The 19045-nt window shown below is 41.2% G+C and overlaps 1 protein-coding gene across 3 annotated transcripts in view; it reads right to left on the bottom strand.

Annotated features, from left to right (window-relative positions):
- The window catches only part of glra1 (glycine receptor, alpha 1), a 106707-nt gene extending 87978 nt beyond the window's left edge, over window positions 1–18729 (bottom strand). For 2 of the 3 annotated variants that reach the window (XM_046322910.1, XM_046322911.1), the window contains exons 1-2: window positions 17775–18729; window positions 5896–6020 (exon numbers count right to left, since the gene is read on the bottom strand). In XM_046322910.1, the coding sequence (XP_046178866.1) occupies window positions 5896–6020; window positions 17775–17845 (196 nt within the window). In that variant the 5' untranslated portion in view covers window positions 17846–18729. The remainder of the gene's footprint in view (window positions 1–5895; window positions 6021–17774) is intronic. The other variant, XM_046322912.1, reaches the window with a different exon arrangement.
- Between the last annotated feature and the right edge of the window lie 316 nt (window positions 18730–19045).

Genomic DNA, 19045 nt, shown 5'->3' with positions numbered 1-19045 from the left:
GTCTGACTGTCTGACTGGATGTCTGACTGTCTGACTGTCTGGCTGACTGACTGAATGACTGGCTGTCTGTCTGTCTGTCTGGCTGTCTGACCGACTGACAGTCTGACTGGCTGCCTGACTGGCTGTCTGACTGGCTGTCTGACTGACTGGCTGTCTGACTGTCTGACTGGCTGGCTGGCTGACTGACTGGCTGTCTGACTGTCTGGCTGTATGACTGACTGACTGGCTGTCTGACTGACTAACAGTCTGACAGTCTGACTGTCTGACTGGCTGACTGGCTATCTGACTTGCTGACTGACTGGCTGGCTGTCTGTCTGTCTGACTGACTGTATGACTGTCTGACAGGCATCAGAAGCAGCAGTAACAACCCAGGGTAGGGTGATGACTGACTGACTGACAGGGTGGGGTGATGACTGACTGACTGACAGGGTGGGGTGATGACTGACTGACTGACAGGGTGGGGTGATGACTGACTGACTGACAGGGTGGGGTGATGACTGACTGACTGACTGACTGACTGATTTGACTGACTGACTGACTGTCTGACTGGCTGGCTGACTGGCTGACTGGCTGACTGGCTGACTGGCTGGCTGTATGACTGACTGACTGACAGGGTGGGGTGATGACTGACTGACTGACAGGGTGGGGTGATGACTGACTGACTGACAGGGTGGGGTGGTGATGTGTATTTTGGTGGAATCTGCACAGCCTCATGGTTGTCGGCCAAGCTGCCCCTCACTGTGACTGATGAGGAGGGACAAGGTTGAAGAGGAGACTGAAGTCACAGCTGTACCCACCACCACTGTTCATCACTGCAGTGCAGGCAGAGTGGAGCCCTAGATTACACCAGTCACCCTGCCTATAGCTCATCAGAGGTGCGAGGGGAAAGCTAGCAGGGTAAATAATCAGTCAAGACTACCTTAACCTTCATAGTCGTTGCTGGAAAATGAACGTTAAAGTGGAATGAATTAAATGTTAAAAAGAAACTCGTAGACCATACAGGGGAGATCCCAAATGTGTCAGAAGGATATTTCCTTTTTCCATTCCAATAGAGAACCTGCTAAATCAATTAGAAGGCTTCCCCACAGTGAGTCCCAGTCATGATCAGTGTAATTTCCTCTCATGCCGGCACATTCGAAGCTTCAGGCAATTCTCTGCTATTTTCTCCCTGTTTTTCACTGTTGCTGTGCCACCACATTAGCAGGGATGGTGGTAGATTGAGGAGGTGTGCTCCTTTGTTAGCCCTACAGAGAATGCCTTATCAGTTCTAATGTTCTAACATTCTAATGATCTAAAGAATGACTCAGCAGTTCAAACATTATAATGTTCTGAAGAATGCCTTTTAACATTCTAATGTTCTAAAGAATGCCTTTTAACATTCTAATGTTCTAAAGAATGCCTCAGCAGTTCTACATTCTAATGTTCCAAAGAATGCATTCTGACGTTCTAACGTTCTAATGTTCTAAAGAATGACTCAGCAGTTCAGACATTATAATGTTCTAAAGAATGCCTTTTAACATTCTAATGTTCTAAAGAATGCATTCTGACGTTCTAACATTCTAATGTTCTAAAGAATGACTCAGCAGTTCTAACATTCTAATGTTCTAAAGAATGCCTTCTAAAGTTCTAACGTTCTAACATTCTAAAGAATGCCTTAGCAGTTCTCGTGTTCTAATATTCTAAAGGATGCCTTAGCAATTCTAACGTTCTAAAGAATGTCTTCTAATGTTCCAACATTCTAATGTTCTATAGAATGCCTTTTAACATTCTAATGTTCTAAAGAATGCCTTTTAACATTCTAATGTTCTAAAGAATGCCTCAGCAGTTCTACATTCTAATGTTCCAAAGAATGCATTCTGACGTTCTAACATTCTAATGTTCTAAAGAATGACTCAGCAGTTCAAACATTATAATGTTCTAAAGAATGCCTTTTAACATTCTAATGTTCTAAAGAATGCATTCTGACGTTCTAACATTCTAATGTTCTAAAGAATGACTCAGCAGTTCAAACGTTCTAACATTCTAAAGAATGCCTTAGCAGTTCTCGTGTTCTAATATTCTAAAGGATGCCTTAGCAATTCTAACGTTCTAAAGAATGTCTTCTAATGTTCCAACATTCTAATGTTCTATAGAATGCCTTCTAACATTCTAACATTCTAATGTTCTAAACAATGCCATAGCAGTTCTAACATTCTAATGTTCTAAAGAATGCCTTCTTATGTTCTAACATTCTAATGTTCTAAACAATGCCTTAGTAGTTCAAACATTCTAATGTTCTAAAGAATGCCTTCTAATGTTCTAACATTCCAATGTTCTAAAGAATGCCTTAGCAGTTCTATAGTTTTAATGTTCTAAAGAATGCTTTCTAATGTTCTAAAATTGTAATGTTCTAAATAATGCCTTATAAAGTTCTAACATTTGAATGTTCTAAAGAATGCCTTCTAATGTTCTAAACAATGCCTTCTAACATTCTAATGTTCTAAAGAATGCCTTAGCAGTTCAAACATTCTAATGTTCTAAACAATGCCTTCTAACATTCTAATGTTCTAAAGAATGCCTTAGCAGTTAGCAGGGTAGCCTAGTGGTTAGAGTGTAGAGGTGGCAGGGTAGCCTAGTGGTTAGAGTGTAGAGGTGGCAGGGTAGCCTAGTGGTTAGAGTGTAGAGGTGGCAGGGTAGCCTAGTGGTTAGAGTGTAGAGGTGGCAGGGTAGCCTAGTGGTTAGAGTGTAGAGGTGGCAGGGTAGCCTAGTGGTTAGAGTGTAGAGGTGGCAGGGTAGCCTAGTGGTTAGAGTGTAGAGGTGGCAGGGTAGCCTAGTGGTTAGAGTGTAGAGGTGGCAGGGTAGCCTAGTGGTTAGAGTGTAGAGGTGGCAGGGTAGCCTAGTGGTTAGAGTGTAGAGGTGGCAGGGTAGCCTAGTGGTTAGAGTGTAGAGGAGGCAGGGTAGCCTAGTGGTTAGAGTGTAGAGGAGGCAGGGTAGCCTAGTGGTTAGAGTGTAGAGGAGGCAGGGTAGCCTAGTGGTTAGAGTGTAGAGGTGGCAGGGTAGCCTAGTGGTTAGAGTGTAGAGGAGGCAGGGTAGCCTAGTGGTTAGAGTGTAGAGGAGGCAGGGTAGCCTAGTGGTTAGAGTGTAGAGGAGGCAGGGTAGCCTAGTGGTTAGAGTGTAGAGGTGGCAGGGTAGCTTAGTGGTTAGAGTGTAGGGGCGGCAGGGTAGCCTAGTGGTTAGAGTTTAGAGGAGGCAGGGTAGCCTAGTGGTTAGAGTGTAGAGGTGGCAGGGTAGCTTAGTGGTTAGAGTGTAGAGGAGGCAGGGTAGCCTAGTGGTTAGTGTGTAGAGGTGGCAGGGTAACCTAGTGGTTAGAGTGTAGAGGTGGCAGGGTAGCCTAGTGGTTAGAGTGTAGAGGAGGCAGGGTAGCTTAGTGGTTAGAGTGTAGAGGAGGCAGGGTAGCCTAGTGGTTAGAGTGTAGAGGAGGCAGGGTAGCCTAGTGGTTAGAGTGTAGAGGTGGCAGGGTATCCTAGTGGTTAGAGTGTAGAGGAGGCAGGGTAGCTTAGTGGTTAGAGTGTAGAGGAGGCAGGGTAGCCTAGTGGTTAGAGTGTAGAGGAGGCAGGGTAGCCTAGTGGTTAGAGTGTAGAGGAGGCAGGGTAGCTTAGTGGTTAGAGTGTAGAGGTGGCAGGGTAGCCTAGTGGTTAGAGTGTAGAGGAGGCAGGGTAGCCTAGTGGTTAGAGTGTAGAGGAGGCAGGGTAGCCTAGTGGTTAGAGTGTAGAGGAGGCAGGGTAGCCTAGTGGTTAGAGTGTAGAGGAGGCAGGGTAGCCTAGTGGTTAGAGTGTAGAGGAGGCAGGGTAGCCTAGTGGTTAGAGTGTAGAGGAGGCAGGGTAGCCTAGTGGTTAGAGTGTAGAGGTGGCAGGGTAGCCTAGTGGTTAGAGCGTAGAGGTGGCAGGGTAGCCTAGTGTTTAGAGCGTAGAGGTGGCATGGTAGCCTAGTAGTTAGAGCGTTGGGCTAGTAAATAAGAAATAGAACACTGTTAGCTTTCATATCCGACCCTATTTAGACTTACTAGCATGAACACTGCTATTGTGCTTCTTGTATTAGTGCTCTTGACAAGCCCACTGAGGCTGAGCGGATCCTGTAGTGAACACTTTCTCTGGCCGTTGTACTATAACGGTGATGGAGGGTTCAATTACAGCAGTGGATCACAATACACACAACACTCGAGTTTCATATATCAAAGTAACTGTGATATAGTAGGTTTAGCTGAGAGCAGAACTCTTACAGGTACCAGACCAGCACATCATACGATCTGTCGCGATGTTATCGCTGTGAATTGAGACGTCGGCTTAAAAAACAACATTCATACAAAGCCTCTGAACATCAAACAGTTTAATAAAGCAAAGAAAAAGGCGTTGTTGTTGTTTTTGTTGCTGTTGTTGTTGTTGCAGTGAACATCGTCAGGGAAGTGAGTATTGTGAAAATACGTTATGTAGTCTAACTGTATGAGCAGATGTGGTTTCGCAACTCTAGCAGGCTGAATAATTCATGCTTAGTCACAGCAAACACTCCTGGATTCAGTACTTCATACACTGAGATATGGAAATCACATGGAAATCACATGTAATATACCTGTAAAAAGGCACAGCAATTCTGGGGCCAAAACATCATGTTAAACATGGACCCAGAGTAGCAGTCCCATTGTAGTTAGTTAACGTGAAATATTTTCAGAGTATCAAAGCATGTATGATAGATAGATAATCAGAATGAAATCCCTTCAAATGTCTTCAGAAACTAATCTCAGTGTAATGTATGGAAACGGGTTGTTTGTGGGAGTGGTTTCTCATGCAGATCATTGGATTCACATGTTTGTCTTATTATTATAGACCCCCACAATTACGGAATTGTGGGGGTAATATTCCAACACATATATATATATATATATATATATATATATATATATATATATATATATATATATATATATATATATATATATATTTTTTTTACATTTACATTTACATTTAAGTCATTTAGCAGACGCTCTTATCCAGAGCGACTTACAAATTGGTGCGTTCACCTTATGACATCCAGTGGAACAGTGACTTTACAATATACCATATTTATTTATTATTTATATATATATATATTATTTATATATATATATTTACCATATGTGAATTATTATACCACCTCAGATAAGGATGTACTGATAATAATTGTAGTATTAATACTAGAGCAGAAAAGATGATAAAATAAAGGAACTCTCATCAAAATGATGAAGACTTCTTTCAAACGCTCCAACATAAATTTGGTGTGTTGCCCCAACGGTGCTCTACCATTGAACAAGATGGTTTGGACTGAGTCATCATAACGCAGCTGTATTGCTGACCACAGTTCAATAAGGAAACCTCTGACATGTATGTTTATGGGGGTTTCCATATAGGGAAAGGGCACTTTTAACATGTTTAGCAACACACTGCTTTTACCACCAAAACAGACATTCAGGACATTGAGATGGTGGTGACATTTGTTCTTACAGGAATGTAGCCAGCCTTAAACAACTTCATTGTAGCCACATCCTGTAAATATATTGAGGATTTGTGAATATCGTAACAGCTTAAATTCAATGTTTTAAGGTTTAAAAGTGTGAAGTGTTTAATTAAGGTGCAAAAAGTGTTCAAATTTGTAAAAAAATATATTTAAAAAAGGTTCATAAGTGTGTTTAATGTGTGAAAAAGAACCAACACATTTTAATCAGAATTATTAGAATAAAGATGTAATATATATATTCATTTTATATAGATTTCATTGTTTAACTACACTGTCCTCTCTTTACGATCCTGACTGGAATATGTTATTTCTGGTGGTGCTTGGCTACATTCCTGTTTTAACCCACTGTGTCTTGGTGGCTGCTCCTACCTTTGAAATTAGGTCTGATTCTTGCATCGTAACCCGAAACTTTGCCCATGAGTTTGTCCAGGAACTCAGAGGGAGGCATTGGGGAGGCAGCTTTTCGAGCAGCTGCTTCTTTAGAGGCTGCCAAGCTAGAGACAGAAGAGAGAAAAGAAAAAAAGAGAGAGAGAGACAGAGAGAGAGAGACAGAGAGAGAGAGGGACAGAGAGACAGAGAGAGAGAGAGAGAGAGAGAGAGAGAGAGAGAGAGAGAGAGAGAGAGAGAGAGAGAGAGAGAGAGAGAGACAGAGACAGAGAGAGAGAGAGAGAGAGAGAGAGAGAGAGAGAGAGAGAGAGAGAGAGAGAGAGAGACAGAGAGACAGAGAGACAGAGAGAGAGAGAGAGAGAGAGAGAGAGAGAGAGAGAGAGAGAGAGAGAGAGAGAGAGAGAGAGAGAGAGAGAGAGAGAGAGAGAGAGAGAGAGACACAGAGAGAGAGAGAGAGAGAGAGAGACAGGGAGAGAGAGAGAGAGACAGAGAGAGAGAGAGAGACAGAGAGAGAGAGAGAGAGAGAGAGAGAGAGAGAGAGAGAGAGAGAGAGAGAGAGAGAGAGAGAGAGATATGGGTGCACAACTGAGATTTAAAATGGTGAGTTGTTGTCATACATACATCATTCTGAGAGTGATCCCATCCAACAAGTATTTTCTGTTGAGGGATGCTACCATTACTGGTTCCCTTCCCTTGTCCATTTGTTATATAATGTTATATAATGTGCCTCAATATGAGGTAGGAACTATGTTACCTGTCTTCCAAATGAATACAGCAGTTTGATCAGCTCCATGTAATGTAGGAACTTTGTGAGGAACTTTTAGGAAGTATCCACTTGGTGAGTTATATGCTCAGAGGACAATCAATAATATTGATTGTCCATTAAGTTGTTGATATTTGACTCCTTCACATCGTAGCCTACAACACAAGCATTCCGCTACACCCGTAATATTATCTGCTAAATATGTGTAGGTGACCAATAACATTTGATTTGATATAAACACAGAACATACATCATGTTTATTGGATATTTTCTAAATGTCTCATCTACATGAATTTTTTATGTTCTTTTTAAAAAAATCCATCAACAAAATAACATGAACATTTCCTACACAGAATAAAAGCAAGATTTGACATAACCACAGATACCTGTAACCTCACAATCCCTTTCCTGTGATGACAGGATAATCAAACAATCAACGCTTTTGAAAATACCACAAACATACCAATTTATAGCTCCAAAAAGAAAGCTGAAAACAGAAAATATGTTAATTACTTCTCCATTTGTTTGGAGAATTTGCATATCCTGCATATCCAGAATGAACCATCTTGTGGATAATAAGGGATGACAGATAATGACCAGGGTGGCATTCCCTTTAATGTCTCATGCAAGCAGTCCAGGGCCCGGCCAGGGGGCCTGGTCCACCCTTACTTACCTCCTTTCCCTTCCAAGTAAAATACTGAAATACTGATTATTTATTTGACGGAGACGAGCGCCGACAGAAAGACAAAATCAATCCCGGTTAAAGCGTCAGAATGAGTAAAACAGCGCCCCCTATCTGTCTCGGTATGTGTACACAATGTATCTGACGCCGTCTGGAACGAAAGAGTACGTCATGTGATACTATTTCTGACCAGACAGCATCAGAACCATGGGATACATACAGACTGGCGCTGTTTCTCTGGGATTATATACAGATATCCGGTTTCAGCCTTTTACCAATTGGAAAGGAAAGTTGGCGTGGACATAGTGCATTATTAGAATGACGGATTGCCTTAAATTAAATTGATGTTGAGCCAAAATGATATAATTACTCCTGTCTAAATAAAATACTTAAAAACACTTTGACTTAGCCACATTGGATCATTAGCTTCTATTAATTATTTTTTGCTGTGGATTGTTTCAAATCACAAGGGTGGGAAGCCTGTAATTTGGGTAGTGCACGTGGCGATTGGTCTAGCTGATTGATGTGCGGCGGTCAGTGACAAACGTCTAAAATATGTGTGAACATCATGTATCTTGAGTAGAATGTAAAATATTGAGACAGGAAGAAGTGGAGGTGTGGTGAAAATATGGTGTGTCTCCAGAATGCTGTATAGGAAAGTACTCGTTTGTCAATGTCTTGTTTCGGATCGACTTAAACTCGCCACGTAGAGCACATCTTTTTTTCTTCGCCTCACACAACTCAACAAAGTCTGTTTTTTAAACATCCATTGCAAATGATAGTTCCTGAGAATATGAAAAATCTTTCCAACACTCCTGGCCTCAATAATCACCAGACTCGATGTGAAAGAACCAAATATCATGATCTGATGATCCCATATATCCTGTGGAAACGTCACAAAGAAACAGCTTTCTATGCCAAACTGGCGCAGGAAACGTCGAGGGCAGGAAACAGGCTAGTTGATACAATCTTGCAAGTTCGTTAGCAACAGGATCGGGCCTGACACTGTGATAATTTGATACAAATGTCGAACTTCTCTAGCAATGGCTCAAGTCAAAACAGATAGAAAGAGGAGCAGACAGGTGGAGAAGAGAGATGAATGTGATTGTAAGAGCCTGAATTTTCATCAGGATATTTTCTATGGTTTTTATTTTGTCGGCTTTAGGCCTATGGTTAAGGATGGAAGTAGCATGATACCCTATAGGCCTACTGCTGCATTGCCCTATAGGGTATCTCTGAGTTCTATGCTCATGTCTTCAGCCGCCAATAGAACACAGAGTATCTATCAATGTGTCCAAATGGCAAAGGCTAGTGCTCTTGCCATAGTTGAATTTTAACTTTTTGATTTTACTTCAGATTTTTATGATTAACCACGTGATAATGATTTGGGAAAACAAATTGAAATGAAACTGTTCCACGAAAATGTGCATATATAAATATTCATAACTGGCACGCAGATAAGTAGAAATGGTTGGATAAATTGTAAGTTTCCCCAAACTTGAAGCTCACGAGCTGCCTATGATCTTTACTAATACAATCATTTACAAAATGCGCCCTCCTCTGGAATTCAAATGCCCTTCCAACTGATGCCTCGGGTCTGATTGCAGCCTTCTGAAACTGAGATGGTAAAGTAAAGAAAATATCCAATAAACACCACCGCAAAATACAACTCAAATCTATGTGTGATCGTGATCATAACACCAAAGACCAGGCTTATGTTTTATACCACTGTGATCATTAACGCAACAACATATGGCATATTTTGTCATGTCAGTGCAAAAGGTCATTCTACACATATGAACCAACTGCCCCCCCATCAGTAGACTAACATATTAACCAACTTCCCCATCACTAGACTAACATATTAAACAACTGCCCCATCACTAGACTAACATATTAACCAACTTCCCCATCACTAGACTAACATATTAACCAACTGCCCCATCACTAGACTAACATATTCACCAACTGCCCCCATCACTAGACTAACATATTAACCAACTGCCCCATCAGTAGACTAACATATTCACCAACTGCCCCATCACTAGACTAACATATTCACCAACTGCCCCATCACTAGACCAACATATTCACCAACTGCCCCATCACTAGACTAACATATTCACCAACTGCCCCATCACTAGACTAACATATTCACCAACTGCCCCATCACTAGACTAACATATTAACCAACTGCCCCATCACTAGACTAACATATTCACCAACTGCCCCATCACTAGACTAACATATTAACCAACTGCCCCCATCACTAGACTAACATATGAACCAACTGCCCCATCACTAGACTAACATATTCACCAACTGCCCCCATCACTAGACTAACTGCCCCCATCACTAGATCAACCAACTGCCCCATCACTAGACTAACATATTCACCAACTGCCCCATCACTAGACTAACATATTCACCAACTGCCCCCATCACTAGACCAACATATTCACCAACTGCCCCCATCACTAGACTAACATATTCACCAACTGCCCCATCACTAGACTAACATATTCACCAACTGCCCCATCATCACATATTCACCAAGACCAACATATTCACCAACTGCCCCATCTAGACTAACATATTCACCAACTGCCCCATCACTAGACTAACAATTCACCAACTGCCCCATCACTAGACTAACATATTCACCAACTCACCAACTGCCCCATCTAGACTAACCATCACCTAACATATTCACCAACTGCCCCATAGACTAACATATTCACCAACTGCCCCATCTAGACTAACATATTCACCAACTGCCCCATCACTAGACTAACATATTCACCAACTGCCCCATCAGTAGACTAACATATTCACCAACTGCCCCCATCACTAGACTAACATATTCACCAACTGCCCCATCACTAGACTAACATATTCACCAACTGCCCCATCACTAGACTAACATATTCACCAACTTCACTAGACAACTGCCCCATCACTAGACTAACATATTCACCAACTGCCCCCATCACTAGACTAACATATTCACCAACTGCCCCATCACTAGACTAACATATTCACCAACTGCCCCATCACTAGACTAACATATTCACCAACTGCCCCATCACTAGACTAACATATTCACCAACTGCCCCATCAGTAGACCAACATATTCACCAACTGCCCCCATCACTAGACTAACATATTCACCAACTGCCCCATCACTAGACTAACATATTCACCAACTGCCCCATCACTAGACTAACATGTTCACCAACTGCCCCATCAGTAGACCAACATATTCACCAACTGCCCCCATCAGTAGACTAACATATTAACCAACTGCCCTCATCACTAGACTAACATATTAACCAACTGCCCTCATCAGTAGACTAACATATTAACCAACTGCCCCCATCACTAGACTAACATATTCACCAACTGCCCCATCACTAGACTAACATATTCACCAACTGCCCCATCACTAGACTAACATATTCACCAACTGCCCCATCACTAGACTAACATATTAACCAACTGCCCCATCACTAGACTAACATATTCACCAACTGCCCCATCACTAGACTAACATATTCACCAACTGCCCCCATCACTAGACTAACATATTAACTAACTGCCCTCATCAGTAGACTAAACAGAATACAGATCACACAAGGATGGACATAGAACACTGAAGTACTGTAAATGAGGAAAGTTGCTGTCTCTCCATACTGCTACCAGTCTGTGTGTGGGTGGGCCACCCTAACTGCCAGGTCACTAGCCAGGCTGTGCTGCTGCTTTACTGTCACATGGGCAGGCACCAACTACCCCAGAGGCTGCTGCTGGGGTCAGCCAAGCACTACTCTCTCTACTCTCTATGCATCAGGCTTCATAGAACTCACTCATTGAAATGGCATGTGAAGGCTATAGGGTATACTACAATGGTACCCTATAGTGCACTGCTTTTGACCAGTGGTGCACTATATAGGAGGGAATACTGTGCCATTTTGGATGCATTCCTAGATTTTCAATGGTTCCTCGCTATTGTTTACGCTTTTGTTTGCGGTTTTGCTGCTGTGTCGTTTTTTGGAAAAGTGCCATTGGAAAGGCACATACAGTATGTTGTTCACTGCCAAAAAAGTTGATTCTATATTCACACTGATTACTGGACAGTGTTGATAACTGTTAACACTATCAGTGTTGCAGGTCTAATTTTCAACATTAGGTGACGATTGTGACAGCCAAAAGCAGCCCTTGTGGGTTAACCGATACCCAGAAGTCCTGGTGGGTTAACTGATACCCTGAAGTACTGGTGGGTTAACTGATACCCTGAAGTCCTGGTGGGTTAACTGATACCCTGAAGTCCTGGTGGGTTAACCGATACCCGGAAGTCCTGGTGGGTTAACTGATACCCGGAAGCCCTTGTGGGTTAACTGATACCCTGAAGCCCTTGTGGGTTAACTGATACCCTGAAGCCCTTGTGGGTTAACTGATACCCAGAAGTCCTGGTGGGTTAACTGATACCCGGAAGCCCTTGTGGGTTAACTGATACCCTGAAGCCCTTGTGGGTTAACTGATACCCTGAAGCCCTTGTGGGTTAACTGATACCCTGAAGCCCATGTGGGTTAACTATTACCCTGAAGCCCTGGTGGGTTAACTGATACCCTGAAGCCCTTGTGGGTTAACTGATACCCGGAAGCCCTTGTGGGTTAACTGATACCCTGGTGGCCCTAGAACCCTGATACCCTGAACCTATCTGCAGACCAACCAGTTTCTGTCAAGTCTGACAAATCACTGTGTCTCTTCCATCGATGCTGGCATTATGGTTCATTGATGGAATGTTCCTAAGAGTTACACTTCTTTACTAACCATTAATATCAATCCATACCAAGACAGACAAGTCTAGAATCCATAGCCTAGAATTCTAGAATTCTTCGAATACTATTAGAATTCTAGAACTTTGAATTCTAGAATGTTTTGCATGGAATTTTCTTTCAGCAGAAAATGCAGTGTATCAAGGATTATTGTAATACCAGTTAATTACCACACAACATGGTGGAATCCTATCATAATCACCTAAAATGCACTAGTCGGCTGTGACCACGAGGTTAGTACTAGGGATCAAGCGCTGCAAATAAACTATTGTTAGGACACACACAATACAGATAATACCATGATCTAACGCTATGTTAAAAAGATTTTAACTTTAGTATTGAACAAACACCCTCGAACTGACGACACAATCAGATTAGTCATAGAGAGATTAGACAGAGTCCTCTACAGAGATGATTGCCTTAGACAGCTAGCATGGGCCCATGCTGTGGGCCACGCAGGAATCTGTTTGACAGTGTGAAATTAGGGGACCGGCACACTCTTTCTCCGTACATTATTATGGGGTTTGGTATAATAGAGGGAAATAATCGATGAGGAATGTGTAGCATCGCTACCACACTAAATCACAACATCTATGGAGGTTAATCCCACACAAAACCACAGGAATTTGCACCAAGAAAATCTGGGACCAACACACTCTTTCTCCTTACATCATCGGAGCCCTTCGGTTTGAAAAAATAATCTATGAATGTAGGATAGACCCCTAAAACACTAAATAACATAATCAATAGGCCTAGACTTCAATCCCACTCAAAACTACAGGAATCAGGATTCTACACCCATGGGGGGTATCAACAAGATCATCTATGATTTCCTTCCCTCCGACTGGGCTTCTCCCGTCCCGAGTGACTTGTTCCTGGGTTTTGCGTGATCAAAGTTTAGATTTACTTTTATAATTATTTCTGATCAATGCTTGCTTGGCCAGGCCACGGCCAACTGTGGAGAGACCTGGTCCGCGTGGCCTGTGCTGAGGCAGCAGTAAAAAACAGCTGACTCCCAGCACCAGAGAGAATAATATGCAAACAGTCTCTGAGCTCTGCATACTTTACTGTGGAGCACCAATCATTAGCGCTAAGTGTACCTCATTATGTTCTTAATAAAGCCTCTGAAGACCACAATCCTAATTGATCTCATCCTGGCTTTTCTGAAATAATCAAAGCTCGACCAAAGCCTTCATCCCCTCCCAGTCCCTGGCACAGAAAGGGCGGACGGACCGGGGGGGGGGCGTTCGGTTCTCCTTTTCAAACTGTTAACGTAATGTCTGTTAATAAACCAAGAATCATCATAAACATATATTTAAAACAAAACATTACACAAAACAAATGACGAACGTGCGCAGCATAAGGTCATGCATTTGTCTTTAAGGAGTGTTATTGTGTTGAGCTGAAAAGAGAAAAAGAAGATCAAAAAGTGAAACATGACATGAATTAATGCTCCGTACAATGTCATCATGCAGTACAGTACAGCATGCTGTATAGAACAACATATTGGACATGCATGGGAACTGGTATTATTGTGTGGACAATTGAAAGATTTCCGTGAATTCAGAGCTACGAATTCCTCCATTTCTTTCTCCGTGGCTGAGTAGAAAGAGAGGTGAGGCCATTGATGTTATTTATAGTGCTATCTGTCTTTGTCTATGTTGATAAATAGTGTATTATCATACATCAAGATTTGGAAATAAACCTGGCTAAAATGTGTGATTGTAAGGGATCGTGAACTCCACTGAGCTCGTTGATAGTTTTTTTTTTATTATTAGAGGCTTATGCATTTATAAGTAAATATATCCATCTCTCCCACCCATCTGTTCTGACAATGCATGTAGTACATCCTATCGGACCTGAAAACAAGTGACTGCCATCCCCATCAGCATCACAATGAACGTGACATGGTTGACGGAACAGCATGGTGTAAATATGATTTACGAAGACATGGGGTTCAAATCTGTGATGAAATGAGGTTTTTCAAGGACTAATTCTATATAGGTGATTGGATACAACTGGTTCTGTGGTGTCTGTGCATGTAAGCAGCGCCACTGTTTTCTGCTGTTCAAGGCCATCTCAAGGTTATGTTTCATGAGTAGGGTCGCAAAGCTACTGGAAGTTACAGGAATCTGTAGTCATTTGGGTAATTAACAGAAAATCTTTGTTAATTTATACTTGAATAGCTTTGAAAAATATATGAATATATATATTACAAATTTTATACATCTGTGTCCATACTGTCAATGTGTTTCTGGTGGACGGACCACATAGTTCAAGAGAAGACGGCCTGATTAATGGAGAAAAAGCGTCTAATCGACAATAGCATTATTTTCAATGAACTCTGCAACTCTTCCTACTATTGACGTTTTTCACAATGAGTTTGAGGCCTAAACATTGACAACAAGTTTACAGCGACATGGTAAAATCAATAATAAAACGGTGTTTAAAAATATATAAAGGATATTTACTAAAATAGTGGTTTATATTTAGGATGTTTTACAGCTTTGTCTCTCTCTTTCTTTCTTTAATTTGTTCCGTATATTTGACATGTAATAAGGCCACACAGAGGGCCAGAGATAATTACAGACACCTGTGATAATTGTACCCAAAAAGGGCCACAATATGTCTTGTGCTAGATTACATAAAATCTTTGAAAGATACCGAAATTCCCGTCGTTTACTGGTAAACTTTGAAAGTTTCCAGTAATATACCCACCCTTTGCAACCCTATTCATGAGCCTATAGGCCAGGTGATACTGGGGGGGAAACATGAAATAATCGATTATAAATTAGCTTTACATTTTCCAGTTCAATTTAGAAAAGCATTGTATGAAATAGAAAAATCCGTAGAAGTCACTTCAACACATTTGTTCCTAAATAGATTATTCCATATTCCAATTTTGCTATGGAAAACTGTGCAGGTATTTGGTTGATTTAACTATTCAACTGAGAGTAATACGTCCCAAACATACATGTCATGGTGTCAAAGATGGCATAAAATACAAGAAAATACAAAATAAAAACACCATACAGCCACATTCTACACTGTTGAGACTAGCATTTTTCTGCACAAATGTGAGGTACTAATTTTAGTGTTAGGCCTTTAATTGAATTTAAATCAGTGAATATTTATTCTCGAGAGACTATGTGTGGACACATTTGCTGCGTACATACTCTCCAGTGATGGTCTGGGACTCTTGTTAATGGATTAGGGCCACATGTTCACTTCCACACATTGGTGTGCTACGTTGCAGAAAGCAATGTATTTCCTGTTTAGTGTGTGCTATACGGTGTATTTCCTGTCTCATAAGGGCTATACGGTGTATTTCCTGTTTAGTGTGCGCTATATAGTGTATATCCTGTCTCATAAGGGCAATACGGTGTATTTCCTGTTTAGTGTGCGCTATATAGTGTATATCCTGTCTCATAAGGGCTATACAGTGTATTTCCTGTTTAGTGTGTGCTGTATAGTGTATATCCTGTTTAGTGTGCGCTATATAGTGTATATCCTGTCTCATAAGGGCTATATGGTGTATTTCCTGTTTAGTGTGTGCTGTACAGTGTATATCCTGTCTCATAAGGGCTATATGGTGTATTTCCTGTTTAGTGTGTGCTATATAGTGTATATCCTGTCTCATAAGGGCTATATGGTGTATTTCCTGTCTCATAAGGGCTATACAGTGTATTTCCTGTTTAGTGTGTGCTATATAGTGTATATCCTGTCTCATAAGGGCTATATGGTGTATTTCCTGTTTAGTGTGCGCTATATAGTGTATATCCTGTCTCATGAGGGCTATATGGTGTATTTCCTGTCTCATAAGGGCTATACGGTGTATATCCTGTGTAATATACGTGGCAATGGAATGTGTTTTGAATTATTGAAATGCTCAATTTCCTCCCACTGTTTTCATGTCTGGTGGCAAAAGGATAGGGCATTTTGATTGAACAAACCCTAGTATTCGCAGATGTTTTGCAAATGAACATAGACATTGATTAGGTAATTACATGTTTTCATTTGCTGTGTTAAATGCATACTTTATCTGATAGTCGTTCATTAAACGAGCGCGCAACTTTTCACATGGGCCACAAACTAACCCTGACAACCTGACGAAGATCCGTTTCGAATCTAAACCTTGTCAATAAATCAGTGAATTGGGAGCTTTAACAGAGTATGGCCCTTCTTGTTATATACTAGTATTCTATATTAGCCCACAGCACGTATGCTTTTATGGATGTGCGTATGACCACAAACCTTTCCACAAACTAACCCTAAAATTAATAGAAATTCAGAAAGAAATGTGCAATTTATATGAATGAATATGTTTGTATATACAGTGATGTATATAATGTGCATTTATCAGGCTGTTTTGACATTGACAAAGTAATCAATTATTGGTAATAAGTAATAAGTCTGCATTTGAAATGAGGTCTGGAGGTCTAGGTTGAGACTGGGAAAGAGATATCAATTAAGCAGAACTGCAGAGTTCAGCAGTTAGAGCTGAGGCTGCAAAATCCTGATTCTACTTCATTAGCAAAACACGCTGGCCAGAATGCTAAATTAACACTGTCTGTCTGCAAGGAATGTACATGGAATCCAATGGACTATAGAATAGAATATAGAATGTAAAGTAGTCTAAAAAATAACTCTGATGATTCATTTGATTCTAGAATGTAGGACGTAATGTTGATTAGGCATGCAATGCACAACACCATACACAGACAAAGAGCCATGTTTGGGCCAATGGGAGAGAAGCTGTTCTCTGAACAGAATACCTGCCTCCCCTCCAATGTGAACATTGGAGATATCCTTGTTCACATTTACAGAGAATAATACACTTCATGTATGAGGATCACGAGCTTGATAGTAGTCGTTACATTCATACAAAGACAATCATGTCAAAACTAGAATATTCCTACTGGTCAGGGTGGATATACTGTGTGGTTACTGGGAGAAAACAAAACAGTCATCATCCAGCATATTTACAGTTTATATCCTGTTAAATATACAAGTATTAAAAAACATGATTTGTCCATTTCAATCACAATAGTTGAATACTATTAGCCTAAGACTGTAACATATAGTGGGCTGGCCCCATGATTTCTCTTCTCAGTGAGTAGGTGATGGATAGGCCTACACACCAACAACAACAACACTTCCCTGATATGTGTGTGAGAGTGTGCACTCAGTTCCTTTACTCTGACTTGCCTGTTGATAACATATGCCTCATCAGAGTTTACAACATTTAGCGTTTGATGACCACTAGTGTTCGCTGTTAGCACCCGCTGTCTCTCTCACACACATCTTAATGTAATGTAGTGTGTCACTTAATGTAACTCACTCACAATAGAGGAATGATTAGGACGACATAAATATAGAATAAATCCTACGCAACTTTGATAATCGTGTGATTAAACCTAATCAATTGTCTGTGTTGATGTATTTCTATTCAGACTTTTGTCCATGCATGCTAAGCTATGGTAGGATACATTCTGACCACCGTGCAGCCCACAAGATATCAATGAACTCGTATTTACCACATTAAGAATGCACTGTAAAGTCAATAAGTAATGTTCCTTACCTGAAAAATACTATTGTTTCCCACAAATAGATCCCGAGAGCGTTTATTCGGTACATTTTTGCCGGTCTCATTCGGGCTACCTACAGCTCCAGGAGCACCAATAGGAGTAGAATTCCAATTCCTTGAATGATTTCGGACCTCCAAGGTAGGCAATTCTTCTGTTGCTTTTTTTCAGATTCCAGAGTCACAAGAAAACCACAAGATTTTCATAACCGCCCAGGCCATGAAACCGTCTTCCTTAGACCGCCGTTACTGATTCGGATAACCCAAATAATGAGTATTTTTTCAGGACCACGGACAGCGGCAGACCCGGTTTGCGGGATTTCACTCAGCCCAGGTTATTGTTGCTTTGAGGGTACAGCACGTTAAACTACGATACCACAGATATTTCCGACCTTTATTCTTTGCGATCCTAAACGGCAATTAGGGTTGTGTTACAAGGGGAATTTGTGAATTTGAACATTGCCTCCTTCAGTCATAAATGTGAGAATGTATGTGCTCTGCGTCTCAATGAATGTCTCAATCTCAGGAGAGGTTTAACTACGTGGTTGTATATCCCTTACGCATAGAACAGTGGCGGAATTCCACAGTTGTTACACGAAATATATACATACGTAGTTAGTGTTTTTTTTCTTTACGCTTTCTCTTATATGCATCCCAAAAACAGAGGTGTTGCTTTCAAGCCACACGTAGTTGTAGTTACCCCTGAGGTGCTGACTGATGTTTTTCTGCAGGTACTCTCTGTGTCTCGGTAGTTGACTCCCAGGGGTGAGTTGGAACTGCTGCAGAGAGCTACTTCCATTGTCCGGTCAAGTTCGGGACTCACAACTCGTTTTCGTCTTCTTGCATTTAAATTCCTCGCAACAATGTCAACATGAGTGAAATCGGGATGTGACTAGCCTCTTCTTCCATTGCCTCCCATAACCCAGCGCTCTCATCGTCAGACCAACACTGTATTTCCTGCTGCAGTCATTTACTAAACTCAAAAAAAGCACCTCTCCTTTGAACACACGCCCACATAACGTTGTTATTGGTCTACATGTTGCTCCAACTAGTTAGGCTACGGCTCGGATTGGAGAGAGGGCTTGTCATCTGGAGAGTTTTAATGTCCCGCGCATTGGTATGGAACTAGAGAATAGTCCATGATTAATCAAATGTTAAATTATCATATTTCTATAAACTTTTTAGTTTCGTTAACTGTTTGCACACCACGGGTCTACACTGGTTGACGTGTTAAAATGTTCTAAATCAAATCACATTTTATTGGTCAC

This window comes from Oncorhynchus gorbuscha, linkage group LG23 (genome assembly GCF_021184085.1).
Source record: "Oncorhynchus gorbuscha isolate QuinsamMale2020 ecotype Even-year linkage group LG23, OgorEven_v1.0, whole genome shotgun sequence".
NCBI lineage: Eukaryota > Metazoa > Chordata > Actinopteri > Salmoniformes > Salmonidae > Oncorhynchus > Oncorhynchus gorbuscha.
This window is presented reverse-complemented; position numbering and strand designations above follow the sequence as displayed.